We start from the raw sequence: 26,327 nt of genomic DNA on the forward strand, positions 1-26,327 counted from the left end.
ACACACACACACACACACACACACACACACACACACACAACTACAAATCAATGTAGTCTAATGTCTTCATCTGGCACAAGCCAGCACACAGTTTTATTCTATTCATAAACCAAACTTATCTGCCTCATAAATTTAAAGCAGATGCATCCATGCACACAAGAGACACCAAGTTTTATTTGTGACGTGCACACAAAATCAATAAAAGTCAGACAAATGTTTACATGTTATGCAGAATTAAAACATCTTTCAGTATACTATCAATAAAAGTGAAAAATCTATGATGTAGATGTGATGCTAAAACCATGCAAGTACATCTGAGAGCAGCTGCAGACATACTTTACTAACACACTGATCATTGCAAGTTCTGGCTGAGGCCAAGTGGACCTTTATTGGTTATAAGCACACGTGTATTTGCTAGTTGTATCAAAACACTGGGGTTATTGGCAGTGATGTTCAGTGTTTCTGTGGAGGTTTATGGTAAGGTTGTTGTAATGTCAGAGGTTCATTATCACTCAAACAGTTTCAGTCCCAAACATTACTGACAGACTGCACATGAGCATTTACCTCAATAACTTTATCATTGATATTGGGCAAAATAGAAGATATAATTACAGTGTATACAAGTAATAAACGTTTGACTTTTTCACCCAGTCACTCATTTGTGAAGTTTAAGAAATATACTCGTGTGTGAAAAGTAGTCCCGCAATACTTTGCGGTTCGACTTTCGCACTGTTTCGTGGGTATTCAACATAAGATTGTACACAACACACGATTGGCTGTTTGATGGAAGGCGACCAACCAGAGCATTGTGCTCTGTATCCCGGGCGCTGATTGGCTCTGTCACTGTAGCATCAGCCTGTCTGGCCTCTTTCGCTGTGTTCTTTAAAGACTGGGCAGCCCAGTCCCTGTACTTCCAGCGTCCGTACTTCTAGCGTCTGTACTTCCGTCATCCGTACAGCCCTCCTCACCCACCTTCCTTCCCTGTCCAAATGCCTCTGGGCGTGCGTCCGTGGGGGCACCTCCTCCTGTCGAGCCCACTGCGCTTGCAGGGCGTGGCTGCCGGTGGAGATCTTCCTCTATGTTGCTTGTGTCCTCACACTCGCCTCTCCGGGACCGGAGGAGGAGACCCACTCAAGCGGGGGAAGGATGGCGAAGGCCACCGCTCTGTCAGACCCCGCCGCCTCCAGTTTCAACGTGTGGCACGAGGGCTGCACAGCTGCAGAAAGAAAAGCTCTGCAGAGAGTGGTGAACGCTGCACAGTAGACTGCTGGAGTCAACCTCCCCACCTCCAGATGTAGGAAGAGGGCCACCTGCATCATGAAGGACCCCACTCACCCAGCATACACACTTTTTACCCCACTCCTCTCAGTCAGGATTTTGAGGAGCATTAAGTGTAGAACCACTAGACTGAGGAACAGCTTCTACCCTGAAGCTGTTAGACTCATAAATCTTTAACCAGGAAAATCACTGTAAGGAAAAAAAAATCACTGTATGCCATTTTAATTTGTGATATGTGACTTATCTGTGCTGCTGATTATCCATACTGCAGACTTCTTGTCTTTAAGTTGCTGTATTCATACCCATTTGCTCACAGCAGACTCATGTTAGGGCTGCTGTATTTTACATTATTAGTGTTTAGCCTATAGATCCTTGTAGACCATTTCTTTTTATACTTTATATTTTTGCTATTTTTGGGTGTAACTGGGAGCGTGAGTACACAATTTCGTTCCATCTCATGTACCACATGTGATGCGAATGACAAAGAACCTTGAACTTTGAAGGAGGATATAAATAAATATATGTACATAAATACTAAAATAAATATAATGTCCCTGTTTTGTGGATTTCCACCTATCGTGGGGAGTTCAATTGTGACAAAGTATTTTCATCAACACTTCTGCTTCCCTGATTTCTCGTGAAAACAACTAACACCCTGTTTAAATAGATTATTTAAGACAACAGAGGAATTACTCCTAAACAGAGGTGTTACTGTTTGTTTTGCTAGTGTAAGGTTAATTTTAGTACACTTTATTTTGATGGCTCTTAAAACCATGGCAGATTGGACTACTTACAGATAACGGATGTTTTTGCCACTGGGCAACGATCAGTTCTGTGGTTCCTTAAGTTTGGGTTGGGGCTCCACTTTGTGTAGCAAGTTGGGGGTCCCGAGATGATATCCAGACATCAAATATAATTTTAAAAAAAGAAAAAGAAAGAAAGTGTCCAGATGACCTGACTGAAAAATGTTTGATTGTATACCTGGATTATTGAGCATGGACTTTGTTGTTTTCAACCAGTTTGACACGACTGTCAACAAGGAAGAGGGCCGGCAATGGAGGAGGGGGCGTGACAAAGAGACCATCTTAGCACCAACATAACTGGTTTGTTCCACTTTGAAGTAAGCTGTTGGGGGAAGAATCAGTTTTGTGTTTTGTGTTTCCTTGACTGATGAAGCCTTCTGGATCGCAGGCGAAACATTTCAGGACAAAAAAAGGAACTGTCCAGATGACCTGACTGAAAAATGTCGGGCAAATATTATAATATCTCTGATTAGGTTTTTTTTGCTTATTTGGCTATAATTTTTTACAAAAGATGACAACAGTAATCATGAATAGGAAAAATGAAATTTGGATGAGTTTAATCTATCTAGTCAACATGCCCTTGTTTCATTTTGTCGGTTGTGTTTATGTAGGTTAACCAACAGTATTTGGAGTCTTTGGTATTTAAAGGGTCAAAGGTTAAAAGTTTTGCCTTATCTTAATCTTTATATTCATTAGTCTTTACTTGACAAAAAACACAGACTGCATTTTTGATGTAAGGGAAGAATACTTAAAGTGCACACTATGACTGTCAGTGACAGGGCTGTAATCAAGGAGGGCTAGAACGAGAAAAGCACCTGTGAATAGCATGACTCATAATAGCATAATCCATGACTTTGACAAAAGTTGGCGCCTCTTTTTTTGAGGATAATTATCCTTTCTTCTTGTTCCCAGCTCCTTGTTTTTCTCCTCATTTATGCAGTCTTAAAAATAGGCAGTTTGGTCCATCACACATATGCAGCTCGCTGACCCTTCTCATTTTTCTAGTCAGACCTCTTCACGGGTTCTTCTTCCTACTTTTTCCTGACTTCTTTTTTTTTTCTTGGGGACCTACTTAGATCTGATAATTAGAGGCTGGTGGGAGGTGTGAAGGGTGGAGAAAGGGAAAGTGACAGAGTAGGAAGCAAAATGGGAGCTGTGAATGTAAAAGCCCTTGGCATAGTTTGAAGCTACGGAGGGAGGGAGGAAGGGCAATGGAAAGAACGAGAGAAAAACTCCCATAATTATAGTAGTGTAAGGTGCGAAGATGAAGAGGATCTTGAGTTTTTATACATGTACTCACACATCATGTGGTTACCAAAAGATTCCCAGTCTCTGTTATGTTATATCCAACTGAGCCAGGAGCAAAAACACTTTTCTGCTCCACCTTCCTGCCGCTGCTTCGCCATCTTTTCCCACCACCACTCATTCCTCACCCTTTTATACATGTTTTGTTTTTACAAATAACTTTGCACTTGTCCACTCTTTACTGCAGATATTTTCCCTTTTCTAAAACTCCACAATACTGTATCTCAAATGTTTTAAAACGACTTGTCAAATACTGTCTGCTAAAGTGCAGTGATGTGAGAGATGAGTTTTTAAATGATCAGCCCAAAACAAGACTAAAGTTTTGCAAGACAATCTAAAGCAGTTTAATATAAGGTCAAAGGAATTGTTAATGTTTATCAAAAGTCTTTACAGAAATAGAGAGTAGATCAATGGATGTAAGAACAGAAAATAGTCTTGCATCCCTGAATGCTAATTTATAAATTTTGACAATCTAAATTAATTATATTTAACATTTTAAGGCTTATTTAAATGTAAATTAGCCATTAGTGTATTTTTATGTAAGCTCTTCTTTTTCCACCTTATAGGGATTTAATTTAAACTTTAATTTGCTTTTTATCTCAACTAGCGTCTACCACTTTTCTTTAGATTTCTCCATGTTGTGTGTGATGATTTGTCAAGGCGTAACCAGCGTATATCATTGATTGTCTATTAATCAAAACAAATCACTTCTCTCTACCATTCTTGGTTAATAAGGGCAGCTTATAACCATTACCGTTGGCGTTTAGCTTCTTTAATAAAATTATCCTGATCACTTGATCAATACGTTCCTGGTAAACAAACTCCACAACATTGATCACCGCAGTACAGCAAACAAGTAAATAATGCAAAGAGATGAAGATGTACAGCATAAATCAAGAGATGGAGACGTGTATTGAGTGACATTAATATTTTGTGTGTCTTGCGTCTCCCTACCAGCTGAATATATAAGTGTAAGATTTGGCAGCAGCTCAGGATATGAACATGCTGAGTTGTAGACAGCAGCAGAAGAAAGTAACATCTTCCTGTGGTTTCCATCAGACAAGGAGAACAGGAAGTGCACTCAGTTTCAACACTTTCGCATAGAGACTATGTACTTTTAGGATTGAAGACGCAGTTTGAAAAAGCTAAATATTCAGGCAAATACTGTCCAGCACATAAACAAGAAGAAACAATTTGTATTAAAACAGTTGACTTAAATAGTGACGAGTAACTGCTGGTTCTTTTATCAGTGCAACAAGAAAGTGCTGCATGCATGGTTTTTGTCAGGGCACTAAGTCCTTGAGAGGTATGGGGGCAAAGACAGGCATGGCCTTGGTTAATGTGCCAACAGGCAGTAGTCTGATCCCTTTGCCCATATCTTTGTTGGCATGAATAAAACACGCAGTCCTGGCTTCAACTCCATCATGGGATGCATACTAACAACATGCTCAACCAGTAGGGAGGTAACCAATAGGGAGTTAACATTGAGTTAAGGGATTACTGCGATCACTGCCTGAAATCCCTTAATTGTAATAGTACACAAAATTCATCATCAGCAGAAAAAGCCATTTCATTTCACTGACCAAACCTGACTTGTCTTCTTCTAAATTTGAGAATGATTGCCTGAATGGGGTGTGCGTGTGTGCATATTCTTAAGCCTGCATGTGTGCCTTTCTACTATTAATTCAAAACAACATCCAACATCACCCTGGATTTAAAGGGTTAATTAAAAGCAAATTAAAACTCATTAAGCCAGCACAACACCTGCGTTTTAAATCCGTTGTTTCTTTATTTATGGTTTCCTTTCAGCGTGCGACACAATAGAGGAGGATTCACACATTATTAACCCGAGTCAATATTGACCACCAGCGGCTGGGCTAATTGGAAACAAACCTGCAAAGATTCGTGTTCGGGCCCAACTGAGCAGACGGTTCAAAAGGATAATGGAAACGACAGAAAAAGAAAATAATATTGTCTGTGCAGGTTGAATAGCTTGGGGGAGAAATGGGTGGAATAGCACAAATGAGAGCAGACTGCTCATCAAAGGAAACAATCTGGCTAAGCTTGTCCCTGCTCATCGAGTGGCGTCTGCCAACCCAGACATGAGTACTAGTGATCTTCATCATAGCTCACCTCAGGCTAGGATTAACAGGCCACTAACTCCCTGTAAAACCCTCCCTCTGAAAGCCACTGGGAATTAAAGTACGGGCAAGCAAACATTGCAGATAACCGCTCAAACACAAATATCCTCTAAAAGTACAAATGTATATAGTGAACTTGCAAATATTGTATCTGCACTGCTAAATCACTACAAGTCTAAATCGAAGGTACAAATCTCAAACTTCCTTGACCTCTGTGCTTTCCTGCAAAGGCTCCTTTAGTGACTCTAAACCATAGTAAAATCTTTTCATATGTTGAAGAGTGGCCGGGCTGGAGGCCACTCACTGAAAGTACCCCGTCCAGCTTGTCCTCTGCAAAGAAGCCTAATTACAGTGAGCTCAGCTTCGTCGGGAAAAGACTGCCTGCCAATATTATTGATAATTCACAAAGAGTAAGCTGTTGTGGGGAATAGGAATGGGCATGTGGAAATGACTCAGTTTTATTAGCTTCCACTGCCCTTTGATGTGCTCTCAAAAGTGAAACATGCCAAAAGACTCACGCCAGATGGAAGCACTACTGCTGAAAGGTGCTTCAATCCTTTTAACACAAGTCTTGTTGCATGTGAAATCTCCACAGACAGACATTAGTCTCACTTAGGCAAACACTTTTCCTCGTTTACTTCAACACGTGTTATAGCTTTGACGATTCACGACACAGAATACAAAAACGGGTTATAGGTTATAGTTTGGCAGCATATAAACTAGGGGTGTAACGGTACACGTGGGTGTATTGAACCGTTTCGGTACGGCGTGTTCGGTTCTGTCCACATGCATACCGTTTCAGTTATTCTTTCATTAATTAAATTTAATTAACAATAGATTATGTGCCGCGAAACTAAAGTTCCTAAGCGTGTTTCAGCACGGCGCTATTATCTTGCAGCACACGCAGCATTAGCATTCTAGCATGTCGTTGTGGTCTCCTGTTTGGCAACATTATGGCTCTTGTTAAAAGACAAGTGGACAAATCCAAAGCTGTGTGTCGACGTTGTTTCACTGAGATTGGCTCTGCAGCAGCAACACGTCTAACTTGTTAACGCACTTGAAACGACATAATCCGAACATGAACGTCTCGTCTACAGAATAGCAGCTTGATTGGTGCAAAGACCGATAACAACAGCGTTTAAACAACCTTTTCTGTTGTTGATGCGCCGGCTTTAAAGTTCTTGAGCCCCGCTACGACATCCATCACATCAACACTTCAGCCAAATAGTTATATCAGCACTTTATGAAAAAGCTAAAACTGATACTGTCAACAAGCCCTGGACCAGATTAAAGTCCTGTCCTGATGATGATACACGAGAGATTCAACCACCTCATAACAGAAATGATGGCCGTTCAAGAAGAGGTATTGTTATTTTATTATTAATATCTAATTAACTTTTTTTATTTAAAATTATAATCTTATTAACTCTTTTATTTTTTATTTTTTACTTCTTTGTGTTTTATTTCCAGTCTGGGACAGAGCTAGCAGCTGAGTCTTCTTCCTCTTCAGAGAAATCCACCAGAGATCACTTCCAGTTAAGAAGTCTGTGATGAGTGAACTCTGAACTTTTCCAGGGACAGGTGGGAGCAGGTCCAAGAGGTTGTGAGTAATGAGACCAAATACAGCCACACTGCAAAATTAGCAAAGCTCTACCTCTTTATTCTTGCTACTGTTGTTAGTGAGCTGTTTTCTCCACTGCTGGAGATAATGTCACTGCAACTAGATCTATGATTTTGGCAGAAAATGTGGACAAGTTGGTGTTTTTGGCCAAAAACTTAAAACTTGATTAGTTAGATTGTAAACGGTCTGTTGCTGCTTATTGTTCTGGTTCTGTTATTGTATTTATTAAGATTTGTATTACTGTTAGTATAGTTTATTTATTGTAAAGTGTGTCTTTTATTTAAAATATCATCCAAATGGGTCGCTTTTATTTATTTTTATACAAACGTATTGTTTACTTGGCATAGTTTAAAAATAAACATTTTGTAAGTCTTCATTTTGGCCTTTTTTGTACTGAAAATTAACCGAACCGAGCCCTCCTTGAAACTGAACCGAACCAAAATGTGATTTTAGCGTATCGTTACACCCCTAGTATAAACATACAAGTAGAAAATGAGAATCCTTAGAAACACCTCTAAAATAAGTCAGAAACAAAATGCTTTCTATAGGTTCTACGTGTTCTGTGGCCTATTATTACCCCCAATATGGTCTACAATGAGGTCTATTGTCTGAACAGAAAATAATAATAATAAAATTAAAAAAGCCTCTTCTTTGAGACTCACCTCGGGCTTCTTCACTCTCCCCTCCTGAAAGGAACAAGTGCGAGGGTCGTGGGTGCAGTCGTGTCTGTATTTACACCAGTGGCACTGGTAGGGACTACTCACACATGACAGACATCTGAAACAGAACAAATTAGACCGACGACAGCTTAGAATTACTGAACATTAAGAAAAGTAAACTTAAATAAAAAGTTTCATCATCTTAAGGACCTTAAGTGTTTTTCATCAAACTAAAAGCTGAATGAAAAAGATGAGGTCCACCATTTCATTCTTGGACTTATTTATTAGGACATAAAAATGTAAATCAAACAATGATATAAATGGTGACTGAAGTGCACTTGAACGTTATTAGTAGACGGGACTTACGACTTGTGCACACTACAGTTGTAGAAAACAAAACTGGTATTTGCAAAAGCCAGGCCCGTCTCCTTGGATTTAAGATAAAGCTGCACAATCTGGTGGTCACCTGAAAGAAAGAGATCACAATCAAAAATCAATACTTCAGACACATTAACAAACAAAAACACCTTTTTCATAAAACACATTCCTTAAGCGATTAGTGTTCTGAACACAATTTTAAGCCTTTATGTGGATAATTCCATTTACTTGCTTAAATCTCCTAAAAGCATCCAATTATAGATTTTCCAATAATAATAATAAAACAAAGTGAAGCAACAGGTGAACCTCTTGTTGCATTCCTAAAGGCAATATCTTTAAAGGAGAGCATTTCAGAAGGCTTTAGTTGGGTTAAATCTCTTTATTCATGCAGCAAGCAGCAAAGTTGCTGCACACAAATTTCCCTTGGGATGGACAATACTCCCAGTGAAATGTCTTTGAAAGTATGTTTGACAAGTTAAAAGAACATGAAATACGAAATGTGTGTGTGTTTACATAAGTGTATGTGCATATGAGCTCACGCCTCATCTGTATTTGCTGTGCTTTTGTCTAGCTCTAATGAAGGAGTTCATGTTTAATTCAGCAACACATCCAACATATCTACCTGCTCTTTTTCTACACTACCTCTATACCTCCCCCTCTCATTGCCACTATCTTTACTCACAGGTCTCTCTCCTTTCCACACTGTGACTCCTTCTCCCCTGTCTCTCTCCATCTTTCTAACAAAGAAGGAATCATTCATCAATCAGAGTAAAGCACTGCTGACAACGGATCTGTCCTAATTAGGCCACTTAAATGTTACCTTGAAGCCCGCTAACACCATCCATCCCTCCCTCTCTCCTCACTCCATCTGCTGTGAGCCCCATTTCTCTCCAGGAACCAAGTTTGGAATAATGAGTAATGCTAAAAATGGAACATGAAAGCGTTCAACACAATACATTTACCTAAATCAGGAAAACTATAAATGCTTGCAAGTCTAGGCAACAAAGCTTCATATTTGTAGTATACATTTTTGTTTGTATGACGACATCATTACCAGACTGACTTTACAAACAATAAACAAATACAGTAGTCCCTCGCTACTTCGCGGTTCGTTTTTCAAGGACTCGCTCTATCGCGATTTTTCAAAATAAGATTGCATATGACACACAATGGCTGATTGATGGACGAGCTGAAAGATTGGCATGAAATTTTTACTTAAAATAAATGATATTAAAATATTTAGCACCAGCTGCACCATTGTGCAACCCTAACTGCAGGATAAACTTCCAGCTGCAGCTGATCAGCTGTTCACCGTGCAGAGCGGAGAAGTGGGCGTGGACAAGAGCGCTTGCAGGTGGCAAAGAGCAGAGGAAGCAAGGAGCTGAAATCATGACATTCAGTCCCCATTATCCCGGGTCTCCAGAGTACGGATCCCCCGCGATAAACGACAGACTACTGTATATACAATTCCCCAAAGCTCATTTAGTATTCTCATCAGCTGTATTGAAACAGAACGTGTTACTCTCAATTTTAGTCATTTCTTTTTAAAGTCCTGCAGTATTGTCTTGTTCTTATATGCCGACACAAAGCACTTAAAGGTCTGTGCATAGCAATTGTGAAATGAGAATTTTGTTCAATTAGACCAGCTTAGCCAGCTCCAGAGTGAGGATATTAATGAATGTCGTCAGAACTGCTTTAACTGTTAGCATCTGTGGAAACTTAACCACTAAGCGACATGTTAGATGAAATACCATAATGAAGTCATTCAGCGGTAAAGCCTGACACATTTCTGTGGGTAACCAAGATTCCATCACTCCCTCTGGAGCTCACCCACGTGAAGAAGGTAAATAAGTTCCACAGCAGACTAATAACTAAAGCTCATTTAGTTACTAAATATGTCCTGAGGCATTGCTCCGAGGCCTGTTGAGCTGCTGATGACAGTGAGGAAAAAATACTTCACAGAGAACATATTGCCCCAGGACTGTCAAGAGAAAACTTCAGAATGACTGTATACATTAGTGACAGACGAGCATACTTGTGTACTGCTGCAGATTATATTATATAAATAGCTTTATTGTAGTTACAGCCCTTTAAAAATGTTTAAACCACATTTCTTTATATTATGGTTCTAAAAATTCAGATAATTGTCATCTTTGAAGTACCTATGATGGTTTAGACAAACATTACATATGTATAATTTATTTTCTGTCAAGTCCTTGTACATGACTATGCCATCATAGCAACAGATGGACAATTTCTTAAAGTTTTGACCTTATGAAACAAAAACATATCCAACTTTGGGAACTCATTGCTACAAAAATATTTTCCATCTCTTTTTATAATTTACGTATTCATTATGCATACAAAGAAAAAAGTCTAAGCATTGGGACTTGTATGGAATAGTATCGTCTTCATGCTGGTTGGTTGCTTTGTGACTTCTCACCTTTGTCTACAATAATGCGTGGCATTTCCTTCTCAGCAGGAGAGGAGCATCTGATCCGGTTTCCCTCCACCAGGCCATGCATCTCAGCCAGATCCTCAAAGGTGCAGTTGACACCTGCTGAAAGTTCTGGGACGTTGTGGGCTTCCAGCACCAACTGATGAAAATAGAAAAAAGAAGGAAGATGTGTGAGGGATAATTGGTCTGTGCATGATTAGTTCATGAATCAATTGGTGTAAATTATATATGGGATAAAAGAGAAGAATCATTTAACAGACTTAATGCAGTAATTACTTATAATACCATTAGAAAAACTAAAGATGAAGTCTGACATATAAAATGTTAAACCACACTGAGATATCAGCAAGATTTGCACTTCAGTTGTTACATGGTGAGCACGTCGTATCAATTCGAATCAATACGTTTCTAAAAATGTCTGTAACACAATTCTCCAGAGGGACAGCTGCAGGTTCAAAGCAGAGTAAATAGTCATCTGAAGATTAGTTACTCTGGAATGTCTGAATGAGCCATTAGATGGACATTGTACTCAAATATCCCAAAAATGTGAAGCTACTACTGCAAAAACAACAACAACAAAAAAAGGTACAAAGACCGGTTTAAAACTGAAAGTCATACAATGGCCATGACTACCTCCTGTAATTTACTTCTCAGCGTTTTCAGTTTCTGCCAATATGAGGAGAAAAAAGATGCCTGAGATAGAAAATACATAAATATTTCAAGGACAAAATTCAAAGTAAGAGATAGCAACAGTACACCAATGTCTGTCGCTGAAGGATTTGAATCGTGAATGTTTGTAGTTTTGTGGATGAATGTTTTTCTGGACTGGAATTGAACAGAGAATACAAGTAAGCCTTCATGTATTTGTTGGAAGATAATGAAGTAGGTACAAATTCCACTTTGTATAAAAAAGAAAAATTTATTTACTTATGTATTTTGCTTGTCTGAGGTTGCGCAGAGTGAAAGATCCTGGTGAAAGGAGGGAGCAATTTTATCCACCACCAGGCACAATGGCAGAGCCAGGGGGTCATACAGACCTTACTTGCACCTACATGCAGTCACACAACAAACTGGAAGTTGGTGCATTGCTTTTTTTTAATTATCCAACTCACAAAGTTTACATGTATAAATATATAATGGTAGCCATCTTTGATTTTGACATGGCAACCCAATTTTCGAAAGGAACTTTTTGTAGCGACACACCAAAATGCCACTTAAGTTTTCCAAGTTATGCTTACAACATGGACAAATAGAAGGAGGCTATTTCATATTCCCCCTTTGCTTCAGGGCGGGGAAAATAGAGAAAGTTGAATGAATATAGACTACTAAAAAACAAAAACAAAACAGTGAACAATTAACACCACCACCAGCCTGATCAAGAAAGCACATCAGAGACTCTACTTCCTCAGGCGGCTGAGGCAAGCTGGACTGAGAAGCTCAGTCCTCACCTCCTTCTACAGGTGTGCAGTGGAGAGCATCCTGTGCTCCAGCATCAATGTGTGGCATGGAGGCTGCACAGCTGCAGAAAGAAAAGCTCTGCAGAGAGTGGTGAAGGCTGCAAAGAAGTCTGTTGGAGTCAGCTTCCCCACCATCACATACATCTACACCTCCAGATGCAGGAAGAGGGCCACCTGCATCATGAAGGACCTCACTCACCCAGCACACACACTTTTACCCTGCTCCCCTCAGGCAAAAAACTGTGGAACATTAAGTGTAGGCCCACTAGACTGATGAACAGCTTCGTCCCTGAAGTTGTTAGACTCAGGAATCCCTAACCAGGATTATCACTGTAAGAAAAAAAATCAATATAATGTCACTTGAATTGGTGATATGTGCTGCTGATTATCCATGCTGCTGATCTCATGCTGCTGATTTATTTTATGCTGCTGTATTCATTCGTACACATCTACTCACGCAGACTCACGCTTGTGCTGCTGTTGTTCAGCGTATTGTTTGGCACTACAGTAGTCCCTCGCTACTTAGCGGTTCGTTTGTTTGCGGACTCGCTCTATCGCAGTTTTTCAAAATAAGATTGGACATGACACATAATTGGCTGATTGATGGATGAGCCGCACAATCGGCATAGCATTTTTATTTAAAATAATTTTAAATTATTTAGCACCTGCCGCACCTTTGTGCAGCTCACATATGCAGAAAAAGCTTCCTCCTGCAGCTGATCAGCTGTTCTCTGTGCAGAGCGGAGAAGTGGGTGTGGCTGAGAGCGCTTGCCAGTGGCAAAGAGCAACGGAGGCACAGAGCTGAAATCATGACACTGGGTGCCCTTTTAGAGCGTTTATTAGAAACATTGATTAGAATATTGCAAGACTGTGAGAAGGGTTTAAAACACCTTTATATACATATATATATATATATATATATATATATATATACATACAACTACTTACTATTTGTACTACTATTCCTACTTCATGGTTTTCCACTTATCACAGGGCTTCAAGGTACAAATCCCCTGCAATAAACGAGGGACTACTATATTAGCGTTTACCATATTTCTTAGTTTAGTGTAATTCTTAGTTTATATCTTAGATCCTTACTAATGTCTCTTTTATAATTTACAATTTTGCTATTGTTGAATGAAACCCTGCGTACACAATTTCGTTCCACCTCATGTACCACATGTGATGCGACTGACAATAACGAACATTGAACGTGATCTTTGAACTTGAAATTAAGGACAGCAGGAATGCATAGATACTGGACTGTCAAAGAATAGCACACTCTTCACAAAATAAAAAAAAAACAATCTTTTTTCTTCATTTGAAAATGCTGTGTTAGCTCTTTCAACTTCTTGGGAAGAATGGCCTCAGGTGGAGTAAAAGGCAAGAAAGAAAACTGTCCTTGAATAAAAGAAGAGGTGATTATGGAAGAAGGTGGAGCAGGGTCAAGACCAAAATATACATATTGATGGAAAACACTGTCTGAAGAAAGGCAATGGTCTAAACACTGTTTTGAGATGTAGCTAGTCATATACTTGTGATGAGAAGCTGAATATGGCCTCGGCAGCACAGAAGGGCTGACCTGCACTATTATATTACTGTTCAACAAAAAGAAAGCAGCAGCAGAACACCTGCACAACATCTCTCATAAAATTGACCATGAGTGCTTTAACTTACTCCAGTTCTCGCTTTCTTTATGTCTTACTTTTATTTATTTTATAAAGAGGATGTTTTTTTTATTTCTTTCAAAATGGGAGTGATGGTCTTTTGAAGTATTCCTCAGCTATATCTGTCCAAATAAATATTTATTAAGATAAAGGTCAAGAAGTGGACTCTTCCCAGCATTCAGCTGGATGCCAAGTGCGTGCAAAAAGGTTAAACACTCAGCAACGTTACACACAAACACCTATGAATATCATTAGGCGATGCTGAGCTGTATGGCTGACAATTATCTGTTCAAGTTTGGCCCTCTGAGAAACACAGATGGAGTGAGTCATTCTGGTTTGGCTTGGGATAATTATAAAAATTATTCTGCATCTATAAAATTCAAAATGATCCCTAAAAGATCAATCCCAAGCGAACTGACAGGTGATGCGACTTGCTGTTGGTTAAAATCAGTGATTTTCACATCATTCGTTGTTGCGTTTAAAACAGGTCTTCATCTTTTTTACTTGATTATTTTCAATCCCATAAAAAGAGAATGCATTGAAATAAACACAAGGTCATGTATTCAGCTAATGCAAATGTGCAACAAATTTAAGCTACTTACAAACTTTTACAGCCATATATTTGGTTAAAAATTTGCATTAAACTATAAAGCAGGGTGAAAGGGACATATTTCCCTCAACAGCAACTATTCAAACAACAAGCTGTCCAAAGTATGTAAAAATATAAACATTAAATTAGAAATGGTTTCACGTATGCAGAATAAAATTTGGTCCTAGCAATGTGTATATGGCTGGATTTAACATTTATATATAAGCTATGAAACAATGTTTTAATTCCTGCAGAGTCATATTTGTTACAAGGGGTCGCAGCTCCTTGTGTACTAATCAATACACATACACAGCAAAACTAAATAAATAAAAAAAATAAAACTCAACTGTTGGCAGCTGTTTCAGAGTAAAATGCCCACAGGGTGAAAGAGCTTTTATTTAGCTGCCAAGACTCATAAAAACATAGCTGAGCTGAACTGCATGCTGTTAATGATTGTTGACATTTGTTTGGAGAGAATTTTCATGAGTTAGAACTAAAAGTTGTGAGGTCAGGAGATGAATGATGGGCATTGGCAGGCGCTAAGACGATATGAGGCACCAGAAATTTAACACATCTACTCAATAGTACTTAGAGCTTAATTACATTGTATTACAAATTATGCTTGAGAGTGATACTGTCAATCTGCCAGACGAGATTTTCTCACTTGTAGCATATTCAGCTACTATCAAAATTTACTAAAATGTGGCGCAACTGAAAGAAACGTTTGGTTGCGTGCTTGATGTGTTTTTCTAACCAATGCAATATATTCACTTGCTATAAATGTTTTTGGTGCCACACAACACGCTTAATTAACAGTTAGCAGTGTTTGTTTAAAATCTTTAAAAGAAAAGTCTGTCCCCTATGTTTTACAAATAAAGCATACATATTTATGCCATGGAACATTCGTCAGTGGTTTCTCCTTCAGTGGAAATAACGGACGCATTTATTTTTATCCACTCACCGTGACGCTAAACTGGGAAACCGATATGTTGTTCGGGTGGACACTGAGACGCACACACTGCTTGATGTCTGAAGCAAAGCGCCGGGGTTCTGATGAGCGCTCACATTTCTCCTTTCTGGTGCACCTGAAAGAAGACGGAAAAAAAAAGAAGGGATTTTATTCACAGTTGACAAATACACACATAAAGATGCACACAGTAACCTGATCAGGGCTACGTCTTTTCTACCTGTTGGCATCTGGGGAACGAGGAATGTCCCAGCCTTCTCAAACAGGTGGCATTAGAAACATTTATCATATTTCCTCTCTCTGGCAACAAACCAGACACAATGAAAGCCCGTTCACTACAATGGTGGGAGCAGTTGCATATAAAACAAAGGCGGCTCTATACGTGGAAGTAGAGCCAGCCCATTGGGAAAGAGGTAGTCATAGGCTTTGTGCAGACATCTTAATGACTGGCATTCATGGGCAATGCCAAATCCAGGTGGAAAGGTGGATGGTGGTGGGAGGTAGGATAAATTACTGCCTCTCTTAAAACCAGACCACAGACCAGGAGGTCTAAACCAGTCTGTTACAGTGGTTTGAGGAGTAGAAGGGCCTGAGGCATTGTGCTCAAGGAGGAATTTACTTTCTCTTGTTCCAAAATTCTATCCCTGGTTACACGGCTGGGCCATTCTACAGAACGACACATCTTTCATTCATTCTTGCCAAAAACTTTTGTTGTTGACAGTTTTCACAAGGAATATTATGATAGAAGTCTCTTTATACGTTTTACGTTTTTAACCGTTTATCTTGTGAGAAACCAGCTGGTACAAGTTCAACTATTTTCTTTGCACACAACACATTCTTGTTCGTGTCTAATCCCTGTATAAACGTAGTCAAGTTTAATCCCCTACTGATTAAAAAGAGAAACGTGTAGTGCAATTAACAATCTGGCCAATTCACAGTGAGCCCCTGAAACGTCTTTAGAGAAAATAATAGTAAAATAATGAAAGAGGTCATAATGAATGATTCAAAAGAAAGACTTTCAAGGTGGTTGACATATGAGATACAGTAAATTCTTTCACAAAAGAGGCTTTTTTTTTTTTACCTAAATTGGAAAAATCTAGGGAGGGTGGGTTTTGACCTGACAAAAGCATTGTAAAGTTAAGCGGCCTAACATGCTGCAAAGAAGACAGACATAAAGAAACCAAAAAAGACGTAATCTGTTTAGAGAGAGGGAGAGAACAGGAAAAGGAGAATTGAGTGCAGGATAGACTGTGGAAAAGAGAGCGCGCAAACAGACCAGATTTAAAGGAATACAGCTATTGTTGGCTCTATGTGAAGCTTTTCCTACTAAGCCGGTTAGAGTAGGGGTTTAATCGCTTCAAGTTTCTTTGTGCTCCTATCATTGATGTCTGTGCCTTCTTTTCTAGTGCTGATTTAATGGGACCACATCATATAAAAAGCCTCCAGGCAAAAAAGCCACACGGAAAATCCAGAAATGCACATTTCCGCCAGTAATTACATACAATGAGCATCGTTTTCTACGTCAACATGCATTCTCAAATATGCTCTTTACATATAGGTGGGACTGACACTACTAAAAAGAAGTTCAGATCCAGCAACACCAATTAAATATTGTTACAGTTTAGCAACTTCATTCATTCTGAGCATTTAGATAAAAAAAGAGGTTTGCATACACTGGAGAAAATGTATTTGTGCTTTCAGTGGCACAACAAAGTCTAGACTAGCAGCATGCATCGTTAGTATGAATTTACAGTTTCTTTGTGAATTATCAGTGTGAGTGATTTAATTGTTCATTCATGAAAATATACAAGTGATCAGTTATTAGGAGGTTACTGACATTAATAATACCTTTTGCTCATACACATTTAGTCACAGTAAATGCAATGCTGTGGCTTGATCCTTGAAGAATGTTGAGGAAATAACAGCAAGTAAAAAGGGTTATTATGAAAATTTTAAAAGGCAGAATGACAGCTACTGATAATATATTAATGGAACCATAGTTAACGAATCAAGGACACATTACTTTTGACTGGCTTTAATCAGCAGTTACATTTTGTGCAGGAGAATAGACTCAAAATGTCTCATTTATTTTTTACCTTCTAATCTAAAACTCTTTGTTATTTAACTGAAGTGTGTTTATAGTTAATGCTGTATTTCCTTTTATACTGTTTCCTAACATGATAATTAAGACCTATTCAAATGTAACTTTATAGTTTACACATGTTGCGTGGTTTGTTTATATTTCTTAAACCCTGACACGAGTTACAGGGCAAACATGACAGAAAGTCCAGATAATCTTTTGATTTACAAGACGTGCTCAAAGCTGATAAATAGTCCTCAGGCCTTGCTGAGCAGTATATGAGTCAGGTTTATGACATCATCTCCACAAAACGCTTGCAACCATAAACAACTAAGAACAGATGATGTAAGAAAACAACTGTGTACAGAAGCAGAGTGAACGAGACAAACTGCTATAACGCGTTAATCTCTGTATTGCAGCAAATATATTTTTTGTTCTATTGGAGGTTTTCATGCGTGGGATTTAGTGTTTATGAGTCTTAATTACTTTGTCAAGATCTGCCGCTCACAAGTTTTATCATTTGCAGATATGTCTAATATATCTTAATATGGCTACAAGACATCATGACCTAACGAGGCACTGTTAGAGGAAAGGCGGGGGTGCAACAAGAGCTGGTCTGGGACCTATTAATATGTTACAATTCTTAATAAATCATTGCTTGTGTTAACATCTGGAAACCCAAGAATTCATATTTCGTTTATTTGGAAGATGTGCTGTGAACATGAATATTTTTATGAAACAAATTCACTAAGCCAGTTACTACAAAGTAGATTAGTCTCAGAGAAAAACAACTGAACTCTTATGAATCATCTTCTTACTTCCACTGTGTTTTCCTGTTTTACAGAAACATCCCAGAACAAATAACTACAATTAAAATGTTTTTTAGCTCAGTACGTAGTGATAGTGACTTTTTCTGTTTGTTATGATATAGATGTTTTTGTTGACATCAATAAACTATAAAGTACTTCCTGTGGACTTCCAAACCAACTTGTATTGATTCACATATGCAACTTTATAAACTGATGTGACTTCTACTGTTTTAGTGTATAAAATGGCAGTTTCACTGTAATTTTGACTATCCCAATTCCAAAATGTCATAAAAATCAGGGTTATTTGTCACTTTTGGCTTTATCAATGAGACTCCCTGTGATGCTATATTTAAAAATAAATTTGTAGTATTTTAGATTTGCCATTTATTTCACTATCCTCTGTAACATCTTATTTTACGAAAAACAAGACTCACTTCTGAGCTTTATTGTTCACATTCTAAAGGAAATTAACTTTTAATGCAAAGACAGATATTTTAAATATAACTTATGATTAAAAGGGATATAACTGTTTTTGAGAACAAAACAAACTAATAAAGCCGGTTCACCAATCACACCCATATTTTGATGTCGGTACGTAGTAATTAAGTTATGTGAGCTTAAATACTATTATCTTTGTAGCTGCAAACTATTGTTGTAATCCCTGGTGTGGAACTTGTTTTACATACTTTAATACTGACTGCAGTTAAATTAATGCAAAAAAAATATCTTTGTTTAGATACTCCACTTCAACAATTTATGAAAAACATGTTTATTGAAAGTATTTTGATATTTCTTTCTTCCCCTAATGTGCTATGGAGTATTTTATTTTTAAATTTATGTTAAGGTCTACAAAGTGACTAAGATTAAAGTTCAGAGGCAAATCTCTTCCGCAGAACACAAAGCATCTCTCTGGACCATTCAGGAAGGCTGCCATAAAGAAAAGGGAGTTCAAATTAACTGTTTTACACAAAGGGGGACAAGAAATGCTGCAGCAATTAATAGCATGAGAAATAATATGGCTTGTTTTACTTATGTAAATAATTTAAACCTATGCTGGAACACCATTAATGTTATTTCATTTTATTTCTCTTCTTTTGGCTGCTCCCTTCTTCAGGAGTTGCCACTGTGAATTACCTTGCACGACGACTTGGCAATTGTTTTTATGCCAGACGCCCTTTGTGGCCACCACAGCCCTCTGTGCGGAGCAGAGAGCTGCCATCTATGACAACCGGGGAAGCAGATGGTGGGAGTTAAGGGCCTTGCTCAAGGGCCCAGAGTGGGGCAAATGAGGGTGGAGGAAGATGTGAATGCTTCACCTTTACCTCCCACATTCTGATGATGTCGGTCCAGGGGGTCGAACCAATGCCCTTCCAATACTTTTCTTCTAAAATATGATCATTTTTGTTCACAAACAAACCAACTGGCACAAGGAACTGCTAAGTAAAGCTCTCTTCCAATACCAAACGTTCAACCATCAGTATCAACATCTTTCAAATGCACTCCAACTTCTGGAATACAACCCAACAGTCGTGAACATCCTGTAGTTCTGCTCTCCCTGCAGGCCCAGTAACAATCTTCTTAGAGTCAGAAGGTCACAGACTTGCAGCAGAGATAATTAAACAAGAAAACTATCAAACAGGTCTAATGATAAACCTTTCCAATAACGAACGGGCCGTGACCCTGCAATGAAAGGAAACACCTCTTCATCATTTTAACAGCGTCTTCCTACAAAAAAGAACTGCTAGGTTTCTCATCCGTTTCGGTTAAACAACTGCAAAGAGTGTAGGATGGTGGGCTACATCAAGAATACTCCTCACATCACCAGACAGCACACTTATTATTACATTAAACTGAGAAGAAAAAAGGCTAACTCGCATAAGCCAATTGTGTGGGTTCATGTGTGATGTTTTGCTCTTTATGAAGTCCTAACCATTTACTCTGTTTTCTCGTTTTATCTTTTTTTTAATCCACAGTGTTGCACAATCCATTGAAATATTGTGCATTGAACATTGCGCATGACATATTTAATTGCATTTATTTTTGTATTCAGTGACAGCAGGAATTCCTACTGAGATGCACCATAAAAGATAAACGGTTTTCCTAAACAAAGGTTGTTCACTGAAAAGGCAGATGCATATATTGAGCTGTTCAGTTAAGGTTCTGTTCAAGAATCTCCATGACACAGAACACTGTTCAACAGACTTAAGAGGGATTATCATTTTCATTTACTATCCATATAGTCCTTGACCTAAAATATATAAAATGCATCATTTGCAATGTTATAATAGGCCCATCCTAAGCAAACATTTTCTAGTAAAATGTTTAACATACCATACTCCATAGATAAAAGCAATTAAGATTGCATAAAAATGCCTGATCATGGCTATCATTTTGCAAAAAATTAGACGTCCACCATATCTTCATTTGGTTAGTAAATGCTGCTGTTGTGCAGCGCCATTTGACTGGCAATAACACACTGTGAGAAAGCGAGCTGAAAGGATTAGATCGGCTCTGAATGGAAACTAATCTGCACTCTTGTTTCTCGCAGCCTTTGATAAGGTGGCATAATTGGCGAGAGACTGAAAAGATGGCAGAGGATTGCTAGCTTTGGCAACTGTTGCTTATTAGTCTGTCACATCAAGTTTGAACTGCATAGTTATGTGCACAGTATTTCAGAACAAAATATTCATCAATATGTTTTGAGTCTATATATTAATGAGATTGTAATATTTTATGTGGTATGTGCACAAGGAGTTAAAATATCCTATATCAAACGAACTGACCTGCTCCAAACAAGATCACTAACACTTATTTTATATCCAAGTTTAAAATATTAACCAAACTATTTAGATTGTAACATTATTCTCCTTGACAAATAAAATAGCTGGGCGATGACCAAAAGGTGATATTTTATATTATTAAAACTATCAAGTTCTCTACTGAATACAATGTATTAAACAGATAAATGCTTTTTTTTTTTTTAAACAGCCCAAATTAAACTGGTATCTTTCAAAACCAGTAAAGTGTCCAAGTGGCACAGGTTGCAGGGCTAAAGGGAGCTGAGGAAAAAGATCATACTAAAGAGGGGCTGCAGCTGTATCCAGCCATGTGAGACTTCAGGTGCAATGCATACCTAATGAAAGGCTTGGAGAAGGTCAAACAGGCTGTGAAATGAAAGCCATTAAATTCTCACAAAGCTGTGGTCTGGCCATCCTCAGCTCTGGCGAATACCCATGTCAGGTAAACTCACACAAATGCAGGCGAATATTCCCACATGCACCAATGTGTGCGGCACAGTACACACAAGATGCTTCTGGTAGTTGTCAAGGAGAACTATTTGTGTATAAACAATATAGACACAATAAGGGAAAACAACAACTTTGAGTATGCGAAGGAAACAATAAAAATAACCCCCTGGAGTGAAATTTCACAACCTTTCTAAGCATTAGTTAAAAATATACACTTAAGATTTGTATCACTGCAGTACTTGCGGTAAATCAATGCACAACAAATAGGCACCCTGTAGCCCAGCAGAAACCCAATTACCATGCTGCTCATGCATCATCACACACTACATGGAATCCTATACATACTAATAGCCTTAGGCTGTATAAGTTACTTTGAAGCAGGAGCTGTGTCACATAAACCCAGTCATAGACCACACTGGCTGGCTACATTTCTCACCTGTGCATGTAACCTAACACACATGAAGTGCTGAACACACCCACACACTCGCATGCAAGCATACCTCCTGTTATCATTAGGAGTGGCTGTACGCAGAGCAAACCTGAATTTGCATGAAGGAGCTTGTGGGAGAGTCATTACTTGGCCCACTGGCCGTGACCCTGTTACTGCAGTGTGTGAGGAGGACACATGCAAGCACACACACAAATGAAACGTCTCCTGCTCACAAAATCTGGTTCATAACATCATGACTGAAGGCACGGTAATTGCAGTGACTACACCCAGGTCTAAAAATCTTTAATATCACAGATACAAGAAAACCAGCTGAGCAAAAGAAAATAAATATACAGTAACGCTAATGCAGACATCAAAAGAATAAAAAAAAAAAAGAGACTTTGATTATACAACTGTTCCAAAAATGCTTGAATTAAATGAGGCCTGTAACCATTTATTATTTCCAACACAAATCCTATATTTTTTCCTTTTCATATACACAATCATGCTTCAGCAAAGAACTGGTTGGTGATTGGCAAAGTCAGTGTGAGGCTTCGGCCAACAACTTGCAGCTGCTTTTCTCTGAAATGACTTTTCATCCCATGCAATTTGAGGAGCACTCAGAAGCCAGACTACCAGCACATTTTACCCTCTCAGAAACTAACAGAAAAGGTTCTCTGATAAAGGTATCCAACAGTGGCAGAGTATGGAGGGCTTATTATTATCATGTCGTGATGTCTCAGGTGGAAATATAGGACTCAGGGTACGGATCCAACAGAAACTTAAAGCGTCTTCATCCAAGAGATCTTTCAAAGGCACAGACTGGAGGATACTGGTCCAAACACAGGTCACTACCGGAACAACGGCTAGTGCACAAACATAACGTTCAATACCTAGTGATCCCACGAGTGGCACAGAGAACTGAAAGGCTTCTTAAAGGCTGGAGATGAACAGAAAACACCCGAGAGCAATAATCAGCTGAGGACAGATACGAGGGGTGGATCCAAGAGAAAACAGACAGAAATGAACACAAAAACTCTGGAAAGCACTACAAAGTAGACAAAACACACATCCTGAAAATTTGGCTGTGTATCCAGCGTGAGTGATACCAGATAAATGTGAACTTTAAAGAGTTATTAATTAAATTATAAATTAAATTATTTTAAAGTACTTTTGTGGATGCATTTCATGTTTTTCAACATGTATCCAGTATTTCTAGAATATTTAGTTCAGTGAATGTATTGCATGTCATTGCATCCTTGAACCTGGATTCCAACCGTCTTATTTTGGCAAGAAGAAGAAGCGTACAAAATGATTACATGTTTAATAAATAGTTTCTGTTCATCAGTATATGATCTGAGAAACCCCCACAATATTTTCCCTTTGAATTTGATTGTTAAGATGCGCAAAAAATCCATATGCATCTTTCCACAACACAGAGGGGTCTCGTGGATGAAAATTAATTTTATTTCTACAAATTAAATCCCTGTTTGATCTATTTTTAATAACTGAACCATAAGGTGACAGCACAATGTTTTTCTCCAAATATTGGATCTCAAAAGTCTACTTGGCTCATCTGCATTGTTTTATGATCCTGAACGTGCAAGCAGGACAGAATCATATGATAATATTGATCCAGGCAGTAAATATCTAGACTGTTGAATCGAGGTGTGTTTATTCACAGCCACAAGACCGCTTCTAACTCTAAAACAAGACACAACATACCCACACATTATTTTTAAGATTGAGAAAGACACTCAGAGACCTCTTTGTGATACAGATTATCCTTATTATATACTGTTTGTTCAATTATCAGTGGCTTTTTCTCCAAGAGACCAAAAATAAATAAAAAAAAAGATGCTGGGCCTCCTTTATTATTTCAGACTACGTGTGTCCTTTTTCTAAAATATTTGAACTGTAAAAAGTAGCCCCCATCACCTTAACTGTTGCTTTATTTTTATTTTTTCCATTACTAAATGAGTCAAACAACAACTCTACGTAGAAACATGCAGTAAAGTAGGTTACTTTAGTTTATAGCACTCCAAGTAAACCAATAGACAGACACTGTTACAAAACACTTCAAGCTGTCAGTGAAATGCCTTCTGGCCATCTCTGTGTAACTTCTGCACCGACTGAGGCTAAATGTGAAGTTGAAGCCTGTATCTCCAAACTGTACCCGGGCTGTGAGAACGTATGGATGGATGGATGTTGGATGGATGGTTGGATGGATGTTGGATGTGAGGGATGAAGGTTGATGTAGTAATGACAAAATTTAAAAACCTGGACAACAAGAGGTTTAATAGAAAGAACTTTGGGATAACCCAAAGAATCTTTGCAATAAGGTAAAAGAATTTGGTGAACCACAAAGGAGATCACTAAACCGAGTTGTTTGAAAATAGACATCCGATACTCTTTTTTGTGTATGCTCCATGTCAATACAGCAGAGTTCTGCTCAACGCCTCTTTTGGTTCTGCGAAGCAAACTTTGATTCTGAATTCTCATGTGAATGGAGGACTTGTTTAAGAACAGTCACAGGCAGTTTAAAAATGATCTGGTCTTCGCAGACATTATGTGAAACTGTTTGACATATTTGGTAAGTCAACGCAATTTTAGAACCTCATGATGCAGTTTTAAATCAAGTCCTTACATAGAACAACTACTCTTAAACTCAGTTTAAATTGTACGTCTAAAGGAATTAGTGTTAGTTTTCATCATATAGTTATGTCATTACTTTGCAACTGTTGCCTTAGTAGCAGCATGACACATGCAAGGTGACCTTCATGATTACTTTTTTCTAAGAAAGGTTCTCTCTCAAAGCAAAGTTGAGCTATACATGTGATGTGAAACTATAAGTGCTCACCCTCCCGTGCTCAACTGGAGTACCTCCGTCTTGAGGTTAATTTATGCTTCCCAACAAAAGATTACTAATTTACCACTCCTTTTTGCTGATCATTTAGATTGCCTTTCTTCACACTTTCAGCCATCTCATCATTTGGTATACATGATCACGTCTTCACTTCAATTGACTGTCAACCCATCCCTCATTCATCGTCTCTGTCTCATGTCAGTATGGTTCACGCTCTGCCAGGCAAAAGCAGGGCAACTACCCCACTGAGTGTGTTTGTGTGTGCATGCCTGTTTCTTTGGTGCGCGCGTCTTCTTGTGTGTGCTGGAGTGACAAAAAGTGACAGTGAGCGATGATCCTGACTTAAAAGTGGACTAGCACCTGTGGTCTATGTGCTTTTGGATGTGTGCAGATGGTAGCTTGATTTTTATTTATTTATTTTTGGGTGTGCGTGTGTGTTCTCACACTATAATGGTGACAGTTCAGAGAACTGGGATGCACAGCACTCTGTTCCATCCTGGTGCCCCTGTCACTTCTTGGCCTTGTTCCTTTCCCTCAACCTTCTGTAGGATCCACCAGGAGGGTGAGGATAAGGGAAGAAACTGGTCATCCATTCACAGGGGACAGCTATCCTCCCCTATGAATGGATATCAGATCAATGCCAAAGATCCAACAATTTCTACTTCAAAGCTGCATGTTGGGACTCAACTTTTGTGTCGCCAGGTTTCTAATAGTGGTATTAAAAAGCAAAACCTGTTGTAACACATAGGAATATTGCTTTGAAAATTATCTTGACAGAAATAAAATAAATGAAAATTTTAGCTGTGATGTTAGGGATCGTAAATAATCATCAGTTTTAATGTAGAAACCTAAATCTTTAATTCAAATACAAAACTACTAAATTAAAAACATATATACATAATAGAAACATTAGTTTGAAATCATATTCCTTGAATGAGGCAAAAGTATGTCAGAATGTTCAAAACCTTATTGTACAAAAGTAAGCTGTCTATGCTAGATCCAATATAAAACCCAGCAAATTTAAATGCAGACTAATACACTGCCTGACCAAAAAAACTGCCACCCGAATTTAACTAAGCAAATAGGTATGAGCCTCCTATTGGATAATTACTGCATGGGCGATTATCTTTCAGCTGGCAACAAGTTATTTAACCCCAACTGGTGCAATGAGTTGCTTCTCATTTCTTAAACAACCATTAAAGACACATGGCGTGGTCGTGGAAAAGATGTCAGTCTGTTTGAGAAGAGTCAAATCATTGGCATCAAGCAGAGAAAACATCTAAGGAGATTGAAGAAACTACTAAAATTGGGTTAACTGTTCAACGCATTATTAAAAACTGGAAGGATAGTGGGGACCCATCGTCTTCAAGGAAGAAATGTGGCCAAAAAAAATCCTGAATGATCGTGATCAGCAATCACTTAAACGTTTGGTGAAATCAAATCAAAGAAAAACAACAGTAGCACTCAGAGCTGTGTTTAATAGTGAAAGTAAGAGCATTTCCACATGCACAATGCAAAGGGAACTCAAGGGATTGGACTGAACAGCTGTAGCCTTAAGAAAACCACTAATC

The 26,327-nt window shown here is 38.5% G+C and overlaps 1 protein-coding gene across 1 annotated transcript in view; it reads right to left on the reverse strand.

Moving 5' to 3' along the window:
• Window positions 1–26,327, reverse strand: part of LOC119428485 (plexin-A4) — a 60,591-nt gene that overhangs the window by 12,076 nt on the left and 22,188 nt on the right. The window contains exons 4-7 of the mRNA XM_037696166.1: window positions 15,318–15,441; window positions 10,629–10,782; window positions 8,174–8,273; window positions 7,811–7,925 (exon numbers count right to left, since the gene is read on the reverse strand). Coding sequence (XP_037552094.1) covers window positions 7,811–7,925; window positions 8,174–8,273; window positions 10,629–10,782; window positions 15,318–15,441 — 493 coding nt within the window. The remainder of the gene's footprint in view (window positions 1–7,810; window positions 7,926–8,173; window positions 8,274–10,628; window positions 10,783–15,317; window positions 15,442–26,327) is intronic.

This window comes from Nematolebias whitei, chromosome 22, assembly GCF_014905685.2.
Source record: "Nematolebias whitei isolate Nwh7 chromosome 22, NemWhi1, whole genome shotgun sequence".
Taxonomy (NCBI): domain Eukaryota; kingdom Metazoa; phylum Chordata; class Actinopteri; order Cyprinodontiformes; family Rivulidae; genus Nematolebias; species Nematolebias whitei.